Source organism: Anolis sagrei, chromosome X, assembly GCF_037176765.1.
Source record: "Anolis sagrei isolate rAnoSag1 chromosome X, rAnoSag1.mat, whole genome shotgun sequence".
NCBI classification, from domain to species: Eukaryota; Metazoa; Chordata; class Lepidosauria; order Squamata; family Dactyloidae; genus Anolis; species Anolis sagrei.
Window position 1 is genome coordinate 34,299,861 of NC_090034.1, and position 21,370 is coordinate 34,321,230.

The 21,370-nt window shown below is 42.1% G+C and overlaps 1 protein-coding gene across 1 annotated transcript in view; it reads left to right on the forward strand.

Moving 5' to 3' along the window:
• The window catches only part of LOC132781596 (septin-2), a 71,892-nt gene that overhangs the window by 34,596 nt on the left and 15,926 nt on the right, over positions 1-21,370 (forward strand). Inside the window, exons 8-11 of the mRNA XM_060785886.2 lie at positions 1,983-2,084; positions 2,577-2,722; positions 5,242-5,325; positions 5,743-5,800. Coding sequence (XP_060641869.1) covers positions 1,983-2,084; positions 2,577-2,722; positions 5,242-5,325; positions 5,743-5,800 — 390 coding nt within the window. The remainder of the gene's footprint in view (positions 1-1,982; positions 2,085-2,576; positions 2,723-5,241; positions 5,326-5,742; positions 5,801-21,370) is intronic.

Genomic DNA, 21,370 nt, shown 5'->3' on the forward strand with positions numbered 1-21,370 from the left:
TCTGTCAAGGAAATCCAGCTTGGAATTATTCCTGTTTTGACTCCATGGAATTCAGACTTTTTTTAAAAAATTAAAAAACCTTCTGGAGTGGGAAGAACTGGAAGGTGCCTTCACAGGCCGAGCCGTGCAACGCCGCGAGAGGAAACCTGCTCTGAAGAATGATTACACCAGAAAGGCAACTTTGGATTTTGACTTTTTACGAATTTCCCCCAGGACGGCTAATCTTTAGGAACCACAGAACCTCCGGGGGCCAATAAAACTGATGTTTGAAGGCGCAAAATGCTGTTTCATTGTTGGAAGCATGAAATACAGTTTGTTTTCCTTGCAGTCCTTTTTTTTCTTCCTCTCAGGAAAGCGCTCAGTTGCACAGCTGCGATACAGTATTCCTGCACCCTTGTTCGTTTTCCCGCCATTGTTTCCCCAGCAGGTTTATCGCTACAATCTCTGCCTGAGAGAAATTGACTTTTGTGTTCCATGTAGATGATAAAAGGCAACTTTGTGGGGCCAGCCTGAATCTGTTATGGCTTGCCAACACGGGGTCAGATCTTGGGCCCACTAGCATAACTTAAAACATTGTGTCTTCTGGAGATTTCCCCACTTTTGGAAGGAGGTGAACTAAATTACTTAAAGCAGTGGTGTCCAACCTTTGGTCCTCCAGGTGTTTTGGACTTCAGCATCCAGAATTCCTGACCATTGGACAAACTGGCCAGGGCTTCTGGGAATTGGAGTCCCAAACAACTGGAGGACCTAATGTTGGACACTGGCTTAGAGAGATCAAATCCTTCTATTGTCTAAAGTGAAAAGGTGTTTTTGAATGGAGTATGGACATCATAATAATATTAATAATAATACTTTATTTATATTCTGCCCTATCTCCCTGGAGGGACTCAGGGCAGATTCCAAACATAAAAGGCAAACATTCAATGCCTGAACACAACAACAATACACCCATAATAATGAAAAAATTGACTACCCAACATATAAAAACAAATTAAGCCTTAACAACTAAAATTAAATAAAAAGCATAACCTGTTATATCAGACATAAGACAAAACATCATGGATATCATGGTCTTTCTTTGTGCAATTGAATCTTTAGAGTGCTGCTTCCCACTTTCTATTGGAAAACCTATAGGGCCGAGGAGGGCAACTGACCTCCCTATTGGTTGATAGCAGTCTATACAACCCATTAAAGTCAGGGTGTGCCCACCTTTCTTGTATGATTGTGACACTAATGCAAAGCTTTCCAACCAGTTCCCATTAGTGATCTGCTTTTTAGCCATGACACAGTCATTCAGTTCTACTAGCAAACCAGAGGTTAAACGAACCCCTTATAAAAGACATGGGCACAGATATAAATTGATAACGAAATGTATGGGGACATAACATTTCACATGAAAACCTTTCACTTATGTTTTAAAAAATATATGATCAGTTGCGTATTTCACATAGACTCAGAGGTTTCTCATTACGTTTACGTGATACGCATGAACCAATATGCAAACGTGTCACAACACAAAATAGTATCACAATACAGTTTGGAAAGCTCTGCCCTGATGCCCTGCTTTTTCTGTTTTTAATCTCCCATCTGGAGTGTCCAGGTTTTAATAATCTCAGCTTAAAATCATATGTATTTTATTAAGTAAAGACCTACTATTGCGCTTGGGCACTCCCTCTTTGTCCCCTTCCTTTTCTCAGCTTTGATTCCATTGTTTCTACTGTTGTGTCTTTAATTTCCAGTTGCCATTTCCAAACCGACCCCATCCTGTTTAGCAAGTCAAGGACCATGGTTTCCTGGTTTGCTATAACTGAAAGCTTTTCCCAGAGTACATAAGTTTTATCGCTGGCGCCTGTATTCTTTTCACCTTACAACAGACATGACACCCGAGATGTTTTTATGCTGCGAATCCTAGCAATTATAGCCCATAATAAGATGCCATGGGATTTACAGAAACCATCATGACATTTTTGTCTCGGCTGCAGGTTCTGGATGAGATTTCGGAGCATGGCATAAGAATTTACCAGTTGCCTGATGCGGACTCTGATGAAGATGAAGAATTCAAAGAACAAACCAGACTCCTAAAGGTAGGTTCACATGGGCTCATTAGGCGTGCCGTCCAATTGCAGCACCTCTTTGTGTTGGCCATATGGGTGCTACTGCCACATTTTCCTGTCTGCCAAACTATAATAATAAGCAATGTTGAGTGCTGCCTGTCTGTCAAGGTCTAGTTATCCATGAGTTCAAGGTGCCATCATTGTTTTTTTACTGAATGTAGTGTAAAAGCAGAATATATTCATTTCTTTTGGATTTAAAATGTGCTTCTCTGTGACAAAATTGTGTGCTCAAGTTGTCCCAAAAAAAGCGGTTAGAGGCCTGTAAGCCATTGGTCAAAATAGCCACCACATTCCTTGCCATCCATGGGTTAAAATTTGCCCTTTGCCATAAGGAAAAGCTCCTACTTGGTAATGCTGGGATAAAATATGTGAACCGTTCATTAGGTAAGCTTCCTTTGGCATTCTTCAGTGATGATGATATACAACGGAATTTCTGCTTCTTTTTTAAAAAAACTCATCTAGGCCAGCATTCCTTTTGCGGTGATTGGGTCCAACCAGCTTATCGAAGTGAAAGGAAAAAAGATCAGGGGCCGCCTGTACCCCTGGGGGGTGGTGGAAGTGGAGAATCCGGAGCACAATGATTTCTTGAAGCTGCGGACCATGCTGGTGTAAGTCGAACCCTATATTTAACTGCAGACTGTAGATATCTCAAGTGGAGTAGACCACTGGGTTACATGCACTGCCCACCAAACCCACCCCTGTATTAAGTCTCAGATTTCTTTCTAGTATGACTCCTAATGATTTTGTCTCTAGGCTTATGTGCTGCTCAAAAGGGTTTTGACTCTGGCTTGCTTTCATTAGATTTAATTCGATTAGGACGTGCCATATTTTGATGCTGAAATTTCACAGTTGAATTGAGCTCCAAAGCTTTGGCGTGTTTTGCTAGCCTTCTTCCTGACTGTAAAGCGGAGCTAAATCGCATGGACATCTTTAGAGCGGAGTTATTCAAGCACTGTATATACATCTGTATAAGTTGACCTCATGTATACGTTGGGGTGGGTTTTGGGGCCACAAGTTTTTTGGGGTTTTTTTGTGTCAGGAGCGACTTGAGAAACTGCAAGTCACTTCTGGTGTGAGAGAATTGGCTATCTGCAAGGACGTTGCTCAGGGGACGCCCGGCTGTTTTACATCCCGTGGAAGGCTTCTCTCATGTCCCTGTATTAGAAGCTGGAGCTGACAGACAGGAGCTCACCCTGTTCCCTGGAATCAAACTGCTGACCTTTCGGTCAGCAGTCCTGCCGGCACAAGGGTTTAGCCCATTGCGCCACCGGGGGCCACAATTTTTCCACTGAGTTATTCAAAAAGGTCAGAGGTGGCACCATAGCAGAGGGAATAGAGGGGTTAGTGCTTCTTTTAGGTTCATCTGGGACAAACTAAGCTCTCACCATTCCTTTTTTGATATAGGTACAGTACTTAAATTGAGCTGTGGATATGTTAACCCAGTTTTTTAGTTATTTTTTTGTCTAAAATTTCTAGACCTATCCATGAGTATAAGTTTATAGATTTATACATGAGTACAGGTAGTCCCTGATTCACAAACACTTGACTTTCAAATGACTCATAGTTAAGAATGGGTGTATGACAACAGGAAATGATAGAAATCTACTCCTTGGAAGGGAAATTAATTCCTGAAAGCGTTATTATGATGGGGAAAAGGTGTCTCCACTGAAGCTTTATCACCAATCCTTGTTTCCACAACAAGCCACATTTTTCAAAATCCAATTCTCACAGGGACAGAAAGTGAGGTGAAATCTTCTGACCAGGGGCATAGAAAGAAAAACAAACCCCACAAGGGTGTTAACCCTTCCCTGTGTGATCCAAAGCTAATATATATATCCTTTTGGCTGGAGTTGTACTTAAAAATGTTTAAGAACCAACTTACGGAACCTATCTTGTTCATAACTTGAGGACTGTCTGTTTATGCAATATTATCATTCGGTAAAAAAATCAGCTTGACTCGGTATTTCTTGCCATTGTCTTGATTTGTAATGTAATAATATGGATTACACCCACACCCACTCAGCCCTCCACTGGTTTACTGATAGGAGAAGGAAACATTTTTTAACAAATAGGATGATTCTCAAAAGCAGCCAAATAACTAAAGGACAGAATTCCTTAAAGCAATGGGTCAAGGGTAAATGACAAAAATCCACAATTCTGATCATCTAAAAAGTGCTGCTTGGAAATGTAACATTCATTGATGTCTGGGCTATTACTTTTCAGCTCAATCCATTGATCAGGCTTTGTGAGTTATAGCAATGCTCTGGCATTGAGGAATTTCATTCCATTACAGAATGTATCTTTAGCTGGAGATGGTCAAAGGGCTCCCTCTACTGAAAGTTTTTTTTAGTAGCGTACATGGACATTTTCCACTTTTTAATTCTGGCAATTCAAGCTATTTTTGCAACTGACAGGGATGTAGATACTCTTTCTGATTGTATATGAAAATCCCAAGAAAAAGCTGCAGTCATGGAAATTTTAGATTGTGTTTGTCACAAATGTTTTCTCACTCTGTATCTTCTATCACAGGCTAAAAAATGTCCTTTCTTGAAAACACCTAGAGGTCTATCCACTTTAGAAACAAATTGCGTGATGCTTATAAAAAACAAACTTTTCCCAGGATACATCAAGATTTAGTGACTTATTCCATTCTGAATAGGTTGAAATTTGGATTAAGCTTGGGAGGATTTCATGCTCAGACAACTGCAAGGTGGCAAAGAAAACATCTCTTCTCTTTGAATTCTTGAGTACTCCTATCCCCACAATGTGTTCAGAGGGACAGTGGAAAATTTTGCTTTCAGTTTTCAGTTAACCACAGCTTAACGTGTTACCTGAATCCTAACTTCAGATTAATGTGGAGTGTGGGTTTTTGTGGTCACAAGCCAGCTTCATCATGTTTTGAAACTGATTTGATGAAAACAAGTCATAGTTAATATTAACCACAGTTTACTGAGTTCACAGAACAAGACAAACTCTGGTTAATTGCAACTACAAGCCACAACTTCTGGACTCCTCTCTAAGTGGCGATTGGAGTACGGTGGGAGAGCCTAAAGCTCAGCTAGATCCCTTCTAACCTGGCTCTTTATGTCTTGGCAAAGGAAGTTCAAGATTACATTTTTTATTTCAGAACACACATGCAGGATCTCCAAGAAGTGACCCAAGATTTGCACTACGAAAGTTTCCGGTCTGAGAGACTAAAGCGTACTGGCAAGTGAGTCTGAGCTCAACTGTATTTCTGTTTTGAGACTCTGCCCTTTCTATTCCTTAGTACACCTTCTATGCAGTGGTTCCCAACCTGTGGTCCGTGGATCACCAGTGGTCTGCAAGAACTAAAATATGGTCTGTGTCAATGAATGGCTTTGTGGAATATCTATTTTTTATTATTTTTGCCATATTTATTCAGTGTAGTTTTGCTGAAGTCTAATGAAGTGTTTCCAGACTGTCCGATAGCTAGCTAGATAGGAAACACATGTTGTCTTAGAGACTGCCAAAAAAGTATTAGTGATTCCGGCCATGAAAGCCTTTGACAACACAGTATTAGCTTGGCTTTTTTCTCCATTGAAGCCAGGATGATTTACTCAGATGGGTAGGTTCTGTCTCTAATATATGTCTGTTTTATGTCTGTCAGGCCAGTTGAGGAAGAAGTTGTGGACAAGGATCGAATCCTTCAACAGAAGGAAGCAGAGGTAAGACCTGAAGCAATGTTATGCTAGCAAACCATAATCATGCAGGCCACATGGACCATAAAACAGAATCCCAAAATAGACATTGTACTATAGGTTAAGCATCCCTTATCCAGAATTCCACAGTCCTCAAATGGCCCACATTGTGTGACTGGGAGAGTGACATTTTAATTGTCTTATCGTTCGGTGTGCATAAAAGTATTAAAAATATTGTGTACACTATTACTAAAATTATTGTGTCTACACAGCTAAAGTATATGATGTAGGTGTGTGTGAAGCATAAAGGAATTTTGTGTTTACACTTAGCTCCACTCACTGTGAGATCACATTATGTACTTATAAGCAAATATAGGTAAGATGGTAGAGAGATATTATAAAGAGACCTGGAAGAAATTTTCTAGGACTATAAAAGGGTGGAAAAATCAGAATTTAGGCATTGGGGGCAAAATAAAAGCAGTCAAAATGTTGTTAAATCCAAAATTAATGTAAGTCCTTCTGATTGAAATTAACCAAAGACAATGTAATGTATGGAACAAGGCTATAAAAGATTGGATTTTTGGAGAAAAGAAATCTAGAGGACCAAAAAAAGTTTATTATATATCCCAAGAGGAGCTAGGATGTGGGGGATTTCAAACCTGGAACTATACTATGAAGCACTTCCATTAAAATCACTATGAGTGAGAAGAGATTAAAATGAAACCAGTAAGGGTGGGGAAAGATATGCGGTGTTTACAAGTAACCTAATGGTGGAAATAAAAAAAAACCCCACAATATATGGTCTTAGGAAAGCAGCACTTAAAAAATTGGAAAATGTCAGCCGAAATGGATGGCGGAAATATTTAAGTGGACACCTTTAAAGTGTTTATATGGAAAGGAATATGATCCTAATTTGTGGAAGGAAATGAAGAGTAACGGCCACTATAAAATTAAAGATATGTATGATTTGAATGGTCAGTTAATTCCCATAGGCAAGATAGGCCATAGGCAACTTGAAAACACAGAAACATACACACAAACTCTACTTCTATTTAATCACCAAGTATCTAGCACTGACTGCTGGCTGCATCTAATTTGCACAACTATACTATACTATACTATACTATACTATACTATACTATACTATACTATACGTGAGCATATGTACCTCCAAGTAATCCATCAATTTATGGCCGGCCAGCCCGTTAACTTTATAGGGTTTCCTTAGGCCAGAAATGCTCTGGGGTGGTTTGTCCATTTTCTTCCTCTGAAATATACTCTTCAGAACCTGGGAATAATTGGTAGTCTCCCTTCCAAGTACTCGCCAGCTCTGACTTTGCTTCCAAGATCAGATCAGATCAGATCTGGTATTTTCAGGATATATAGGCTCTGTAGCAGGCATGGACAAACTTTGGCCCTCTTATGTGGAAAAAGACCTGTCTATATGGACGAGATAAAGCATGTAATGTGTATTTATGGCATTTCAATCCAGTCAATCCCTAGGTTTTGGATTCCAACTCCCATAATTCCTAATTGTCGGAACTCAGGTGCCTTTAAAGAGCAAGACACAGTAATATAAACAAATCAACAGTTTATTAAGTCTAAGTAAACAGGACTCAGAGACACTTCCTTAAGTGTCTCTGACCAAACTCAAAGTTTGCAGCAATTTGCAGCTTGAAAAACAACGTAGGCAAATAAACCGGATTATACTGGCAAAAAATCCGGGGTAAACAAGAGTTCAAGCAAAACGCGCCAAAATCACACAGTTCAAAGATAAAGCCAAAACAAAACACTGTGAAGAGATGCCATTGTCCAAAATTAGTCTAAGGTCAAAGAAGTCCCAATAGTAGATAACAGAGTCCAAAAGCAGTGTCGTCGTCAGTAAACAGTCCATAGTCAAGGAGAGGAGAAATCCGCACTTATGAGAGTCCAAGCCGGTCAGCACATGAAGAATGTAGCAACCTGCGGTTCCAGGACTCAAGCCCAACAAGAGAAGTGACAGCAGCAAAACCCAAGGCACGTAACCAACACTTTGCCTACTGCAAAGTTCCAAACTTTCAGTGCCTTCATTCATTTATCCTACAACTCATCATCTGTTGATGAGCTGTCCTCTGCCCTTTCTTCATCGCTATCAGCTGTCTTACCCATTACAGCTGAGCGCCAACACCCATCTCTCCAACTCTTCCACCTCCTGTCAAGACTTAAGTCTCCCCATGAATCCCTGGTATCTCCAGACTGCCAATCCCCAGAAAAGCCCTCAAACGTATCACTGGATGTGGGTTGCATGCACACATTCCTGACTTCTTGTAATTGAGTCCAGTCTAATGGCTCTTCATCCTCACTACTCCCAGATCCATTACTTCCAGTAAAGCCCATGAAATCCTCATCTTCAGTGGGAGCACTAAGTATGTCCTAGATCCTTTTCCTCTGACGTTCTTCGTCAGACTCTTGCTCACGAGTAATCCATTTGACACTTCTACTCCCATCTCCCTCCTCCTCCTCACACATTTCACTCTCTGAGAAACCTTCGAAAGAGTCTTCAACTGTGGGAGACATAAGTATCTCCCGGATACGCTTCCTTTGTTGCTCTTCCTCAAGCGCCTAGCACTTCGTTTGCCTCCTCTACTACTCCCACTAGTAGTAGTATCGTTGCCATCAGACTCTACTACAACACTAACAGCCTACTGGCTGTTAGGGATTATGGGAGTTGAAGTCCAAAACGCCTGGAGGACTGAAGTTTGCCAATGCCTGCTATATAGTATAATAAACAATAAATAAATAGCATTGTGTATCTCATCTTCTCCCATCCCTTTCCCATACCAGATGAAGTCATTATTAGAACCACATATGTAGCAAATCTTCCTCTTAATTACACTGATCGCTCCGCCTTTTCTGTTCTATTCATGTTCATTCTTTATCTTTTTGACGTTCGTGGACCTGACTGAAAACATTTTACAGATGCACTCTGTCATCCATTTCCCAACACGATGGCTTAAACCAGGTTCTCTTATGTGGAAAAAGACCTGTCTATATGGACAAGATAAAGCATGTAATGTGTATTTATGGCATTTCAATCCAGTCAATCCCTAGGTTTGGGGTAACCCTTTGAATCACGTTATTCATTCGACTATGGCTAGTGACAGGGAGGAACTGGTCCCGGATCACTTTGTATGCTTTGTGGATGAGCAGGGATTTGTATCTTAGAATCCCAATATTCCACTCACTGCATCATGTTGACCTTTGTGTTTTTTGTTATGCCTGCATCCCAGTAATTGTTGTTTGCCTCTTTTCAAACCCTTGGGATGGATCACAGCTTCCTTTTCCTTTTCTAAATGTGGTTATAATGTATAACCACATTTATACATTATATATATAAAAGGCACAATATGTATATGTGAGGGGAGAAGCACAAGAGAACCACCTTGCGTTTTGACCATTTGGCTGACTACGGAAAGTTGTGTGAAAGTATGAAAAGTGCCTGTGTCCTTACCAAAGTGCAAGGATTGTCCATACCATCATATTTCCAATTTTTATGTATGGTCGTGAAAAGTGCTCAGTGAAAAAAGTGAATAGGAAGTGAATCAACTCATTTAAAATGCGGTGCTGGAGAGATTTCTGCGGATACTGGGGGCTGCCAAAAAGATATATAAATTGTTCCTAGAGCCAATCAAGCCTGAAGTCTTCTTAAAAGGTGAGCTGACTAAACTGAGGCTCTCATACTTTGGACATATCATGAGAAGACATGGCCACTAAAAAAAGAGAGTAATGCTTTGAATGGCAGAAGGAAGGCGGCAAAGAGGAAGACAGTATTACAAAACTATAGACTCAGGGTGTATCTATACTGTAGAATAAATTCAGTTTAACACCACTTGAACGGCCATGGCTAAGTGTAATGGAATCCTGGGTGTTGTGCTCCAGCAAGTTTTTGGCGGAGAAAGCTAAAGACTTTATAAAACTAAATATACCACAGTTTTATAACATTGAGCCATGGCAATTCAAATGTCAAACTTCATTAATTCTACAGTGTAGATGGACCATGAGTCTGGAAGACCTTGGTGGAGGGATAAAGGGACTTGGAGGTCTCTCATTCATGGGGTCACTGTATGTTGACAGTAGTTAACAACAAACAAAAACATAGTTTTGTCCTGTAGAACTCCCTTTGTTACGGGGATGTCCAACTCATTTTCATTGGGCTCCATCAGCCTCATGGGTTGACTTCAAAGGGCTGTTAAATCCATGGATAGAGAATCCGTGGATACAGGGGGCAGCTATATTTTTGCTGCATAGTAGTCAGTGTTGTCTAATTTTTACCCAATTAGGGTCCCCAGGTGCCATTGCATGACAGCTCCCATCACTTTTGATTGTCCACCATGCAAACGAGGGATAATGGGAACTGCAACTAGACATCACAGGATAACAGTCGGGGAGAAAGTTTTCCAAAAGCTGATGTTAGCCCAGACTTCAGATTGCTGCCAGACAGGCTTTATTATGCAATTACTGTTTCAAATGACCGATCCAGCCTTATTTTCTCAATGCCTCTTTTGACTTTCCCGCCGTAATCACCAAAATATTGACGAATGTGTCCTCTGCTTGGGACACTCTGCGCTGCATTTTGACCTGACTTTGTGGTATAGGAGGCCAATCCAACACTTCCCTGCACTATAGAGACTGGCCACAGTTGGTGACAACATTGTGGTGGTTGTGACATGACACTCTGCAGGTCCAGTGTGTCCCCAACCATGGTCCATATTGGGCGAGCTCCTTTGGGGATTTGCCAGCTATTAACCCCCCTGCAAAAGATTAGGCTGGAGTTACAGGGGAAGAAACATTTCTTTCAGCTTCTGCTGTCTGCTGACCCTCAAGATGAAGCAGCTTTGCTTGGTCTCCTGTAGATAAAGCGGCCCAATCTCTTTATCTCCCAAGCAGTCTGTCGAGGGCTTGGAGCAGGGCATGGGTGGAGGGGTGGGGGCAAGGCAGAGGAAATGGGCTTGCATTCCTTGGCCTTTGCTGAGAACACAAACATCAATTTCCTTTTCTCTTCCTCCGCTCTGAGCAGCAATGATGCTTGAAGTTCTATTTACAGATTGCTAAGGGCTTCAAATAGAGGCTTGGGGAGGTGCCAGCTTCCTCATTACCATTAAAGAATCATTCTGGATTTTTTTTTCAAAGGAGACCGTCCTTGGCTAGTTGGAACTGCTAATCGCTCAGAAGCTTTCTTCAACCAGTTTCTGACATGTGCACATTTCTTTTCCTCCCCCTTTGCTGCAGACAGCTGGCTTCTGTTTTTTTTGAACCGCCTCCGCACCCTCCCCCCTTGGTTCCTCTGGATGTAAAAACTTTTATTTAGAAAGCAGATGGCCATTATAGAAAGATGGAGACTCAGCCGTGCGTCTGTTTCGTCGTCTTGAGAAAGTGGGTTCCGATGCTTAGTGTATATGCTCATGTATAAGTCAACCTCATGTATAAGTTGAGGGCAGGTTTTGGGGCCAAAATTATAGATTTTCAATGTGACCTTTTGATAAGTTGAGGGTCATTTTGCAGAGAAGGGAAAGCACCAATTCCTCCGCAGGAGGACCAGTCACTCCTGGTTGCCGCTGCTATTTTTTCATGCAGGTTTTCAAAAATGCCAGAAGCGGCACCTTGGTGAATACATCGGATGGGATCCGTGCTCCTTTTAGGGTTCTCCTGGGATGGACTAAGTTCTTGCCTTTCACCACTCATTTTTTATAAGAGATAAGGTACAGTGCTCACATTTATAATTCAAGCCAGTTTTGAGGGGTTGGCTTTTTGACAAAAAGTTTCTAAACTTATGCATGAGTCTATAGACTTATACATGAGATTATATTTGAGTCTAGAGTTACTGACCATCCTATCCATAAGTATATGGGTACATGATAAACTGCCTTCCACTATTTCAGGCTTTCTTTCCATAATAAAGAGGCTTGGGAATGAAAGCCAGGATCTTTTTTTGCACACAAAGCATATGCTCTCCTACCAAGCAATGGGTCTTATACACGAGTCTATATATGAGTCTGTAGTTTCAGACCATCATATCCATTAGTATATGGATACATGAGACTATCTTCCAGTAGCTCAGTCTATCTTTCCATAACAAAGAGGCTTGGGATTGAAAGCTAAGATCTTTTTTGCATACAAAGCATGTGCTCTCCCACCAAGCTATGGTTCTGTCCTTAAAAGTAAGGTTCCAGTTCTCATGGTTCTGAATAGAGGACTGATTTAAATCGATAGATAGATAATTTAATGCTTAGACAGACAAATACATAAAGCCAGATTATAAAATACAATATAAAATACGCCATTAACATACTATATAAATAATTTACTATATAATTCTTAAATAAGAATACAGGAGAATGATAGTTATATAGTTTATCTCACCTTTCCCCCCAATACTAGGTTTCAAAGCTGAAAAAAGTAAAAGCAAAAGTTTACTGGACCCCAGGACACTGTGTTGCTCTGGGTCATTATATGAAATTGGCCATCTTCCCCTGCTCCAAGTTTAATAGGTTCTTTTATTATACGTAGTTCTTTTATCGTTGTGTGCTTCATACTGCAAGGATACCTGGAAGTGCGTGTTGGCGATTCCCAATAATACACCACTGTCTGTGTGGACCTGCCTCTGTGATTAAAAGATAGGCAAAATGATTATATTTTTACTTCTTTGTTGGAGCATTTGTTCATGTTCTTTTCACTAAGCTGTGCTTTTTGGCTGGAGCAACAGTACCCCATTGCCAAATCATTGAATTTCAGTTTTCATGTTAGTCTGGGAAATACTAATTCGGAATGCAGGAAATTCTTCTTCTAGTCCTGGTTTTGTCCTATAAAGCCCTAAACCAGTGGTTCTCAACCTGGGGGTTGCGACCCCCCAGGGGGTTGCTTGGCCATTTTTGAGGGGTCGGGTCACTGCCTCCTTTGGCCCCGCCCCCCTCCAACACCCCGAAATGGCTGCCGGGCTCCGGGAACACCGCAGCATGGCCGGAGCCCGGATCCAGTGGGGAGGCTTTCCCTGACTCCATCGCTGCCACCAGAAATGCTCCCGCGGACATTGGGGTGCACCTTGCTGCAGTGCTCCCGAGGGCCAAACAGCTATTCCAGAGAGGCAGAATGGGCGGGGCGAATTAGGCGGAGGTGAGGAGGAGGAAGAAAAAGAAGAGGCCACGCTCCCGCCTCAAAGCCTGGACCCTGATTTGGAGGCGCTCCTGGAAGAAAGGAAAAGGGGAAGAGTGCAGAGGAGAAGGAGAAGGGCATGCTTCGCTGCTGCCCCACGCTGAGCTCTTCTTGCTGTCCTTTGAGGATTCCAGCACAAGGGGAGGCCTCGTAAAGCAGGGCCTTCGCCTTCCTGGAAGCCTCAAAGTACAGCAGGAGGAGCGCGTGGCAGCAGCAGCAAGGCCTGCCCTCCTCCTTCTCTGGGTTCTTCTTCCTCTCCGTTCTCTTCTAGAGGTGCCTCCAACAGGAGGAGGAAGAAGAGCCCAGAGGAGGAGGTCTATGATTTGTGGGGTTCTCAGTAATCTGTCATCTGCATATCTGAGGTTGTTAATGTTCCTTCCAGCAATTTTTACCACAGCTTTGCATTCATCAAGCCCCGCACATCGCATGATGTGTTCTGCATACAAGTTAAAGAGGTTGGGTGAGAGTATGCAGCCTTGCCGTACGCCTTTCCCAATCTTGAACCAGTCTGTTGTTCCGTGGTCAGTTCTTACTGTTGCTACTTGGTCTTTGTACAGATTCCTCAGGAGAGAGACAAGGTGGCTTGGGATGCCCATCCCACCAAGGACTTGCCACAATTTATTATGATCCACACAGTCAAAGGCTTTAGAATAGTCAATGAAGCAGAAGTAGATGTTTTTCTGAAACTCCCTGCCTTTCTCCATTATCCAGCGGATATTGGCAATCTGGTCTCTCGTTCCTCTGCCTTTTCTAAACCCAGCTTGAACGTCTGGCAACTCTCGCTCCATGTATTGCTGGAGTCTTCCTTGCAGGATCTTGAGCATTACCTTACTGGCATGAGAAATAAGGGCCACTGTACGGAAGTTTGAGCAGTCTTTCGCATTTCCCTTTTTTAGTATGGGGATATAAGTTGATTTTTTCCAGTCTGATTGCCATTCTTGTGTATTCCATATTTGCTGGCACATGGCATGCATCACCTTGACAGCATCATCTTTTAAGATTTTAAACAGTTCAGCTGGGATCCCGTCGTCTCCTGCTGCCTTGTTGTTAGCAATGCTTCTCAAGGCCCATTCAACCTCACTCCTCAGGATGTCTGGTTCTAATTCATTCACCACACTGTCAAAGCTATCCTCAATATTATTATCCTTCCTATACAGATCTTCTGTATAGTCTCGCCACCTTCTCTTGATCTCTTCAGCTTCTGTCCCTGCCATCTTTGTTTCTTATCATATCAATTTTTGCCTGAAATTTACCTCCAATGTTTCTAATTTTCTGGAAGAGGTCTCTTGTCCTTCCTATTCTGTTGTCTTCTTCCACTTCCATGCATTGCTTATTTAAAAATAGTTCCTTATCTCTTCTGGCTAACCTCTGGAATTGCACATTTAACTGGGCATATCTCCCCTTATCGCTGTTTCCTTTTGCTTTCCTCCTTTCTTGGGCTACTTCCAGTGTCTCAGCAGACAACCATTTTGCCTTCTTGGTTTTCTTTTTCTTTGGGACGTACTTTGTTGCCACCTCCTGAACAATGTCTGATGGCCGAAAGTGAGGAGGAGCTGAGGAGCCTTCTAATCAAGGTGAAAGAAGAAAGCGCAAAAGCTGGGTTGCAGCTAAACATCAAAAAAACCAAGATTATGGCAACAAGAATGATTGACAACTGGGAAATAGAGGGAGAAAATGTGGAGGCCGTGACAGACTTTGTATTTCTAGGCACAAAGATTACTGCAGATGCAGACTGTGGCTAGGAAATCAGAAGATGCTTACTTCTTGGGAGGAGAGCAATATCCAGTCTTGATAAAATAGTAAAGAGTAGAGACATCAGACTGGCAACAAAGATCCGCCTAGTCAAAGCCATGGTATTCCCTGCAGTAACCTACGGATGTGAGAGCTGGACCTTAGGGAAGGCTGAGCGAAGGAAGATCGATGCTTTTGAGCTGTGGTGTTGGAGGAAAGTGCTGAGAGTGCCTTGGACTGCGAGAAGATCCAACCAGTCCATCCTCCAGGAAATAAAGCCCGACTACTCATTGGAGGGAAGGATACTAGAGACAAAGTTGAAGTACTTTGGCTACATCGTGAGGAGACAGCAAAGCCTAGAGAAGACAATTATGCTGGGGAAAGTGGAAGGCAAAAGGAAGAGGGGCCGACCAAGGGCAAGATGGATGGATGGCATCCTTGAAGTGACTGGACTGACCTTGAAGGAGCTGGGGGTGGTGACGGCTGACAGGGAGCTCTGGCGTGGGCTGGTCCATGAGGTCACGAAGAGTCGGAGACGACTGAACGAATGAACAACAACAACAACAGTAGTCTGTAGAACTCCGAGCTGAATCGGTTAAAGGTATTGCAAATCCCATCAAACGTTGTCCATATTCCCCAGACACGTTGTTTTTGTGATTAATCACTATGTTTAAATTATGTTCAATTTGTAAAAATGAAAATACATCATGCCTTTCAGATATTCACATTACTGTTAATAACAGTAGTAAAATCACAGTTATAAATGACAACAAAAATAATTTTATAGTTGGGGGTCACCACAACATGAAGAACTGTATTTAGGGGTCACGGCATTAGAAAGGTTGAGAACCACTGCCCTAAACAGTTCTGGTCCAGCTTACCTGTCTCAATGTATCTCCTTGTACGAGCCTACTAGAACTTTAAGATAGTCTGGGGAGGCTCTGCTCTCGTTCCCACCCTCTTTGCAAGTGCGATTGGTGGAGACGAGAGACAGAGCCTTCTCAGTTGTGGCCCTCGGCTGAGGAACTCCCCAGTGACATTAGGCAGGCCTCATCCCTTTTAGTTTTTAGAAAAAAGTTAAAGACATGGCTTTGCACGCAAGCATTCAAAGAATAAGTAACTATGGGCTTTGACACGGTTTGAATGTGGATTATGAACAAGGATCTTGGACGAATGGAACAGTGCACTTTACAGTATATGTTTTAATCTGTTTATTGTTTTAATGTGTTTATTGACTAATTATTAACCGTCCTAATGGAGGGGATATGTTACTGTTTTTACTGTTGATTTTACCGGTATTGTACCAGAGTTGTAAACCGCCTTGAGTCCCCTGAAGAGGAGAAAGGTGGGATATAAATGAAGTAAATAAATAATTAGGTCGATCCCTTTTAGATTAGGTCCTGTGGACATTTTTCTTTTGTGCCTTCCATTCACACCAAGGCTGGGAAACTGTCTAGGTGTTGTTGGACTCCAGCCCCCATCAGCCCCTGCCAGCCTAGTTAGCAGTGAGTGATGATGGAGGTAGTATTTAATCAAAGATCTCAAAAGCACTGGAGGGGATAATGCACTGAGATCTGGATATATTCATTTTTGCTTCCTTCCCTTTATGCATTTAGCTCAAATCATGTGATTTTTTCCCTCCTGGGTTTTTAAAAAAACATTTCAGAGAAATTCTAGAACAGCATGAGGCGACTCTTACAGGAACAGTGGTTATTAATAAACGTGGTCTGAAATTTAATTATGAAGCTAGTAATGACTTTTATTTTTCTGGTTGAGTCTCAGATCTAGAAATCTTACTTTTGGCCCTTTTAGGATGTTGCCGATTTATACACAAAGGCGATGCTTCGACCAGGAAACCACAAGGGGGCATTGTGTGGTCCAGGCTCGGCCATTGCTGATATCCCTCTGGGTCTGATAAATATGTAGATAATGTAGGAATTTGAAAAAGGCAGAGGTAATGTTTAACAGTGAAGAGTGCGGGGGCACTAATATAAAAGTTCAGTTTGGGGTGAAATTATTATTCATCCATAAAAAATAAGCACTGATAAGGGACATTGCAAAGGAGTGAACATGCTAGCTTTGTGTAGCAGACCTTGATTGGTGGGGATCAGGGCTTGCTATAAGAAACCAGTGCTATATTATTATTATTATTATTATTATTATTATGTATAACCACTTTTTCTCTCCAAAAAATACACTCAAAGCGGCTTACAGTATTTATTTATTTATCATGTCAGAAGCAAATTGAGGGTACAGCTATAATGTATTAAAAAACCACAAAATTAAAAACTTGGCATTACACTAGATTTCCTTTGACCAGAAGCTGGCCACTTGGAGTGCTTCTGGTGTTGCTGTGAGAAGGTCCTCCATTGTGGATGTGGCAGGAGGCTGCATTGTGGTAGGTGGTCTGTGGTTTGCTCTCCTCTGCACTCACACGTTGTGGACTCCACTTTGTAGCCCATTTCTTTAGGCTAGCTCTGCATCTCATGGTGAGAGACCGCAGTCTGTTCAAAGCCTTCCAAGTCGTCCAGTCTTCTGTGTGTCCAGGGGTTAATTTCTCATTCGGTAACAGCCGTGGATTGAGATTCCAGATTTTCACCTGCCACTTTTGGACTCTCGCTTGCTGAAGATTTTCTGCGAGTATCTCTGTAGAGTTTAGAAAGCTATTTCTTGCTTTAAGGGTTTGGCGTGCTGTCTGATATCCGAACAGAGGATGGGCTGGAAATGTCACTGCTTTGATTTTTTCATTATTGTCTTCTACTTCCTGCGGATGTCAGGTGGTGCAGTACTGGCTAAACAGTATAGTTTCATCAGTAGCGCAGGGTGTAGACATTCTGTGATAATGCAGCATGTCTCATTAAGAGCCATATCCACTGTTTTAATGTGATGAGATGTATTCCACGCTGGGAATGCGTATTCAACAGCAGAGTAGGAAAGTGCATGGGCCGATATCTCCACTGTATCTGGTTGTGATCCTCAGCTTGTGCCAATCAGCTTTTGTATGATATTATTTCTAGCACTCCCTTTTTGCTTGCTATTCAAGCAGTGGTTCTTATAAGTCAGAGCACAGCCCAAAGTAACTCCCAGATGTTTTGATATGCTTCAATGCTGCAATGGGATTCCTTCCCAGGTCATCCCCAGAGCTCGAGATGCTTGTCTGTTCTTAAGATGAAAAGCAGACGTCTGTGTTTTAGATGGATTTGGAATCAGCTGGTTTTCCCTGTAGTAGGCAGTAAGAGCACCTAGAGCTTCGGAGAGCTTCTGTTCAACCATTTCAAAGCTCCCTGTTTGAGCAATGATGGCATGATCGTCAGCATATATGCAGCTCTCTGTCCCTTCTGGCAGTGGCTGATCATTTGTGTAAATGTTGAACATTGCTGGAGCAAGCACACTCCCCTGAGGCAGGCCATTTTTCTGTTTTCACTGTCTGCTTCTTTGACACTGGAACTCAACTTACAGTAACAACAATACAATGCAATTCAAACTCTGAAAAGCATATATACTTGTGTATTAGTCTTTCTCATGTTATAAGTCTTTTCCCATGTATAAGTCTACTTTGTGTGTAAGTCTAGGGTAGGCTTGAGGGCCAAATTATGGATTTTGATATGATCTGTAACTACATCGAGGGTCATTCCACGGAGAGGGGAAAATGTCAACCCTCTAAGCTTAAGATGGTGCTGATTTTACTAAGGTGATTATTATTTTTAATACTTTTTTCTTTTTTCCCCACCGTGAAACAAACTATGCAATCTGTTCTGTCCCTAGTGTGCAACAATTCCCATTTAGGTCTTCGCTTTAATAAGACATGTTCTTTAGGTCTGTCATCTTAGAATGTAGGAGGGCCTGTGTTTGCGAAGTGCATATGCAAATAAGCATTTAGGGATCTGAAGCAAAGTAGCCTCTCAACGATATGAACTATGTTGAGTAATGCTCCAGAGAAGAGGAAGTAAATTGCGATGCTCTGGAAAAACATGGACCACAGTAGGCTCATAGATACCCACTCTTTTCTGATTTATATTTATTGTTATCGAGCTGAGTGTCCCCTTCTTTCCCCTCCATGTTTTAATTAACACTACCAACAAGAAACCATCCTCTTTTATGTCCAGCTTATTTAAAATGCAGTAGAATAATATAAAACAAACGGCTGTTCATAAATAGCACAGAGCAATGTGCTTGTCATGCTGGAGGAATGTTGCTTTTAGGATGCCCAAACAAGTCCCAGGAAAAAGCATTGTTTCCCGCGGGAGACTTGAATACAATAAGAATTACAGCTGGTTTGTGATAGGGTGTGTGGGACCCCCCCCCCCCCCCGTGCCTTCTGTCCTATGTGGCTCAAGATTAGTGGCTAGTTAAAAATACGTTGAATACCAAAGCATGCATTTAGCATCGTGGGAAAATCTGCTTGCCACCACCGTGGCCTGAAGTTCTCTGGGTCTTTCACCCTACAGCCCACTGGATTGGATTAGCTATTTCTGTTTCTCTGCATTTCAGTTGGCTAAAGGACTGGCACATTCCCCTTTCTTTGTTCAGAATGGAACCCAATGTGGAGATCTTGCCATTACACAGGAGTCATAGCCAAAAAGCATGTCCTCCCATTGTAGAAATACATAGAGGCTTGGTACCTCTGCATATGGCTACTAATGGGCAGTCCTAGATATGTGCTATTTGTTCAAGACTTTGAATATGTACCTGTGTTAACAATGATTCTTACCAAGTTGGCAGAATCTCAAATGCCAAGGACAGAGTTGTATATGCTATATCAAGTCTGCCTTGCACCCCATAAGCTAGCAAACCACTTTTACGCGCAGTTCAGGATTCTATCTGATCATCATAGTTGGTGTAAGATTCAGCTGCCAGTTTTTCTTGTTGATCTTCTTCCCTTGAACTTAGGGATAAGTGTCTTGTCTCTTGTCCTGGGCATCCAGATATCTTCATATAGTTCTCTTCTTGCATGAGCTTCAATCAAAACTAAAGATCAGGGTGAAGAGGGCAACAGATATATTGAAGAAAGGAAGGATTGGGGAGAACAGTGTTTCTCAACCTGGGGATCAGGACCCCTGGGAGGTCTGCGAGGGGGGTGTCAGAGGGGTCACCAAAGACCATCAGAAAACAGTATTTTCTGTTGGTCATGGGGGTTCTGTGTGGGATGTTTGGCCCAATTCTGTCATTGGTGGGGTTCAGAATGCTCTTTGATTGTAGATGAACTATAAATACCAGCAATTACAACTCCCAAATGTCAAGGTCTATTTCTCCTAAACTCCACCAGTGTTCACATTAGGGCATATTGAGTATTCATACCAAGTTTGATCCAGATCAATCATTGTTTGAGTTCACAGTACTCTCTGGATGTAGGTGAACTACAACTCCAAAACTCAAGGTCAGTGCCCACCAAATCCTGTGGTAGTTCTGTGTGCCAAGTTTGGTGGAGTTCAGAACACTCTTTGATTGTAGGTGAACTATAAATCCCAGCAACTACAACTCCCAAATGACAAAATCAATCCCCTCCCCCAACCTCACCAGTATTAAAATTTGTAAGTATTGGGTATTTGTGCCAAAATTTGTCCAGTGAATAAAAATACGTTCTGCATATCAGATATTTACATTATGATTCACAATAGTAGCGAATTTACTGTTATGAAGTCGCAACAAAAAAATGAGGGTTGGGAACCACTGTGTTAGAGCAAGGATGGGAAATTTCTTCCAATGGGAGGATCAAATTGATTCGGGGGGGGGGGGGGGGGCGGACGGGGGACGACACACCATATTGAGAGCTACCTTCCCGTGTGTGTGTGTGTGTGTGTGGGAGGGGGGGGGATATGAAAGGAATGCCTGCATATATAGCCTAACTCTTTTGGATCTAGGGATAGTACTAAAGCTGGAAACCACCAAACAGGCATGTTGTGGAAGGGGACAGAACCATCCTGCTTTAAGTGGGGTGATGATGACGATGATGATGATGATGATCCTTTAGCCCAATTATCGATGTCCAGAATCAGCAGCATCCACTGTGGTCCTTTTTATCCTGGGCGTCGACTGAGCCAGTATAGACTTTGTTTTGATTTGTTTCTCCATAATTCTAATGGGTTAGGTGCTCTTAGTTCCACTCCTCAGCTGAGACCTCTCTGACTTGGTTGGACCTGCTGGTAGTTACACTACTGCCAGCACAGCTCGGAGCAGTTAAGCCCCCCACCACGACAAGGTGGCACCCACTGACAAAGATTTGGAATATAATACACCAGACATCACGATTGTGGAAAAGAAAAAAGTTTGGATTATTGATGTTGCCATACCATGGAAAAACAACAGGAAAAACTCAGCCATTATCAGGACCTCAAAATCGAACTGCAAAGACTCCGGCATAAACCAGTCCAGGTGGTCCCAGTGGTCATCGGCAGACTGGGTGCCATGCCAAAAGATCTCATCTGGCATTTGGAAGCAATAAACATTGACAAAATCACGATCTGTCAACTACGTAAGACCACCTTACTTGGATCTGCACGCATCATTCGAAAATACATCACAGTCCTAGACGCTTGGGAAGTGTTCAACTTGTGATTTTGTGATACGAAATCCAGCATATGGATCTCATTTGCTGTGGCATACTGTGTTTTTGTGTCAGTAAAATAATAATAATAATAATAATAATTATTATTATTATTATTATTATAAGTATTCCAG